General features: G+C 39.4%; 1 protein-coding gene across 1 annotated transcript; it reads left to right on the forward strand.

Moving 5' to 3' along the window:
• Positions 1-1,506: 1,506 nt before the first annotated feature.
• On the forward strand, positions 1,507-2,998 carry LOC126621100 (protein ANTAGONIST OF LIKE HETEROCHROMATIN PROTEIN 1-like). Its single transcript, XM_050289489.1, has 3 exons — positions 1,507-2,016; positions 2,111-2,336; positions 2,432-2,998. Exons 1-3 carry the CDS (start codon positions 1,507-1,509, stop codon positions 2,887-2,889), a joined length of 1,194 nt encoding a protein of 397 aa, XP_050145446.1. The 3' UTR covers positions 2,890-2,998.
• The last annotated feature ends 432 nt before the right edge of the window (positions 2,999-3,430 follow it).

The following is a 3,430-nucleotide window of genomic DNA, read 5'->3' on the forward strand; positions in this document are numbered from 1 at the left end:
TGTGAGTGTGTATGCAGTTTGTGTGTGTGTGTGCAGTGTGTGTGTGAGTGTGTATGCAGTGTGTGCAGTGTGTGTGTGTCTATGCAGTGTGTGCAGTGTGTGTGTGTGCGCAGTGTGTGTGTGTGTGTATGTATGCAGTATGTATGCAGTGTGTGTGTGTGTGTGCGTGTGTGTGTGTGTGAGTGTGAGTGTGTGTGCAGTGTGTGTGTGTGTATGTAGTGTGTGTGTGTGTGCAGTTTGTGTGTGTGTGCAGTTTGTGTGTGTATGCAGTGTGTGTGTGTGCAGTTTGTGTGTGTGTGCAATTTGTGTGTGTATGCAGTGTGTGTGTGCAGTTTGTGTGTGTGTGTATATATGCAGTGTGTGTATGTGTGTGTCCAGTGTGTGTGTGTGTGTGACTGTGTTTAGTGTGTGAGTGTGAGTGTGTGTGTGTGTATGCAGTGTGTGTGTGTGTGCAGTGTGTGTGTGAGTGTGTATGCAGTTTGTGTGTGTGTGTGCAGTTTGTGTGTGAGTGTGTATGCAGTGTGTGTGTGTCTATGCAGTGTGTGCAGTGTGTGTGTGTCTATGCAGTGTGTGCAGTGTGTGTGTGTGCGCAGTGTGTGTGTGTGTATATATGCAGTGTGTGAGTGTGAGTGTGTGTGTGTGCAGTGTGTGTGTAAGTGTGAGTGTGTGTGTATGTATGCAGTGTGTGTGTGTGTATGTATGTAGTATGTATGCAGTGTATGTGTATGTATGCAGTATGTATGCAGTGTGTGTAAGTGTGAGTGTGTGTGTATGTATGCAGTGTGTGTGTATATATGCAGTGTGTGTGTGTGTATGCAGTATGTATGCAGTGTGTGTGTGTGTGTGCAGTGTGTGAGTGTGAGTGTGTGTGTGTGCAGTGTGTATGCAGGGTGTGTGTGTAGTGTATGCAGTGTGTGTGTAAGTGTAGTGTATGTAGTGTGTGTGTGTGTTTGTGTACTGTGTATGCAGTGTGTATGTATGCAGGGTGTATGCAGGGTGTATGCAGTGTGTGTATGTATGTATGCACTGTGTGTGTACTTGCAGGGTGTGTGTGTAGTGTATGCAGTGTATGTGTGTAGTGTATGTAGTGTGTGTAGTGTATGCAGTGTATGTAGTGTGTGTATGTATGTACTGTGTTTGCAGTGTGTATGTATGTACTGTGTATACAATGTGAATGTTTTGTATTGTGTGGGGTTGATGCTGAATTGCAATTTGTTGTGGTTGTTGGTTGCAGAGAAGAGGAGCATAAACGGAAGGCTAAGGCTAAGGCTACTGCATTACAGGTGTCCTTTAATTTCCCTTTTCACATGCAATGCCTAGCAATGATAGCAATCCTCATACTAGTGTTCTTAGACACATGTTTATAGATGTATAAGAGTAGAACATTTTGAATATGATGCCTCGGGTTAATGAAAACTTTTTTTTTTCAACGCCATATGTATATTTGTTGCCTCGGGTTAATGATTTAGTTAATTTGTTTTTTGTTTTTTTTTTGTTTGGATAGATATGGATCGAAGGAAGCTTTTATTGATCTTATTGTTAGAGATGTCTTATTTGGAAACAATTTGTATTTGTACGATTCTTGTGGTGATGATGCTACGTGGCAAACAGAGACATGTTGAACGACCCACATTGACTAACCGTTCACTTATTAGACGAGAGATTAGTTTGTGTTATCTGAATGGTATAATAGGGAATACTGATACTGAATGTGTTAACGAATTGAGAATGGATAGAAGGACTTTTGGCATATTATGCGACTTACTTCGTCAAGATGGGAGGGTAAAAACTGATGGTTTGGTGTCTGTAGAGGAACAGGTGTGTATGACTTTACAAATATTAGCACATCATACTAAGAATCGTAGTGTTGGCGGTAGATTTTATAGGTCGGGAGAGACTATAAGTAGGTATTTCAATAGCGTATTGCAAGGAATTTTGCGATTACAAGGTTTCCTACTAAAAGTCCCACAGCCTGTGCCTATTGATTCTACAGATGCTAGGTGGCGATGTTTTAAGGTATGATGAGAAATATTTTTCATTTTCCTTAAGCTTTAACTCTTCATTCCCTTTGTATAAATTAACAAAAAGTTTTTTATTTTTTATTTTTAAGAATTGCTTGGGAGCATTGGATGGAACACACATTGATGTGCATGTACCTGAAATTGACAAACCAAGATACCGAACAAGAAAGGGTCGAGTCGCAACTAATGTGTTAGGTGTGTGTTCAGGAGATATGCAGTTCATATATGTGTTTCCGGGGTGGGAGGGTTCCGCATCAGACTCTAGAGTGCTACATGATGCAATTAGTAGGCCTAATGGTTTTAAGGTACCAGCGGGTAAGATTATTACTTAGTCTCAACTTTCTAAGTTAGGTTTAGTTCTGTTTGTCAACTACAAAACACTAATAAGGTCTGTTTTTTTTTTTCATTAGGTTGTTATTACCTTGTAGATGGTGGTTATACAAATGGTGAAGGATTCCTTGCACCCTATAGAGGAATACCTTATCATTTATCTGAATGGGAGGGACGAACACCTTCTAATAAGGAAGAATATTTTAACATGAAGCATTCTAAGGCAAGGAATGTAATTGAACGCTGTTTTGGCTTGCTAAAAGGAAGGTGGTCGATACTAAGGAGTCCATCTTTCTATCCGATAAGGACACAAGGTCGAATAATTACCGCTTGTTGCCTACTACACAATCTTATTAGGCAAGAGATGTTAGTAGATCCAATGGAGAATTTGCCAATAATAGAAGATGGACAAAATACAGAAGAAGGTGAATATGTTGGTAGTGTTCAATCATCGGACCAGTGGACTGCAATGAGGAATGATATGGCTGAGGAAATGTATAATGAGTGGAGAGCAATTAGGAACCAGCAACCGAACTAGCTATATGTTTTAATGATAACATTTTATTTTAGTATTCCTTTTTATCATGCATTTGTTAGATATTAGCACAATGATTGGATGGTATGCAAATTAATTGGATATTATGCAAGTTGATTGGATATTATGCAAATTGATTATTTGTATGGTATTTTCCTTCATTAAAATATTTTTTGTTTAGGTATGGATAACGAAAATATTTTGAATGCTACTCAAGAGCCAAAAGGAAGAAGGCGTAAATGGGAAGCATTTGAGGAAGAAGTATTACTAGGAGTTCTTGAGGATTTTGTTGCTCGGAAGCAACGGTGTGACACCGGTGCTTTCAAACAAGGTACTTTGGTTGAAATAGCAAAAGCTGTCAATGTTTTATGTCCTCATTCAAATATAAAGGCAAATCCACATATTGAGTCCAAGTTGAAGAAATGGAAAAAAACATATAGTATGGTCGTTGACATGATAAACACAAGTGGATTTGCATGGAATGATGTCAAAAAGTGCGTTGAAGTTGACAGTGATGACGCATGGCAAACTTATGTGCAGGTTC

This window comes from Malus sylvestris, chromosome 5, assembly GCF_916048215.2.
Source record: "Malus sylvestris chromosome 5, drMalSylv7.2, whole genome shotgun sequence".
Classification (NCBI taxonomy): Eukaryota; Viridiplantae; Streptophyta; class Magnoliopsida; order Rosales; family Rosaceae; genus Malus; species Malus sylvestris.

Bases quoted from the DNA above. Each gene is read 5' to 3' on its own strand.
- LOC126621100 (XM_050289489.1), top strand. From the start codon at position 1,507: ATGGATCGAAGGAAGCTTTTATTGATCTTATTGTTAGAGATGTCTTAT. The intron at 2,017-2,110 runs GTATGATGAGAA...TTTATTTTTAAG, and splicing joins CTAGGTGGCGATGTTTTAAG to AATTGCTTGGGAGCATTGGA. The intron at 2,337-2,431 runs GTAAGATTATTA...TTTTTTCATTAG, and splicing joins TGGTTTTAAGGTACCAGCGG to GTTGTTATTACCTTGTAGAT.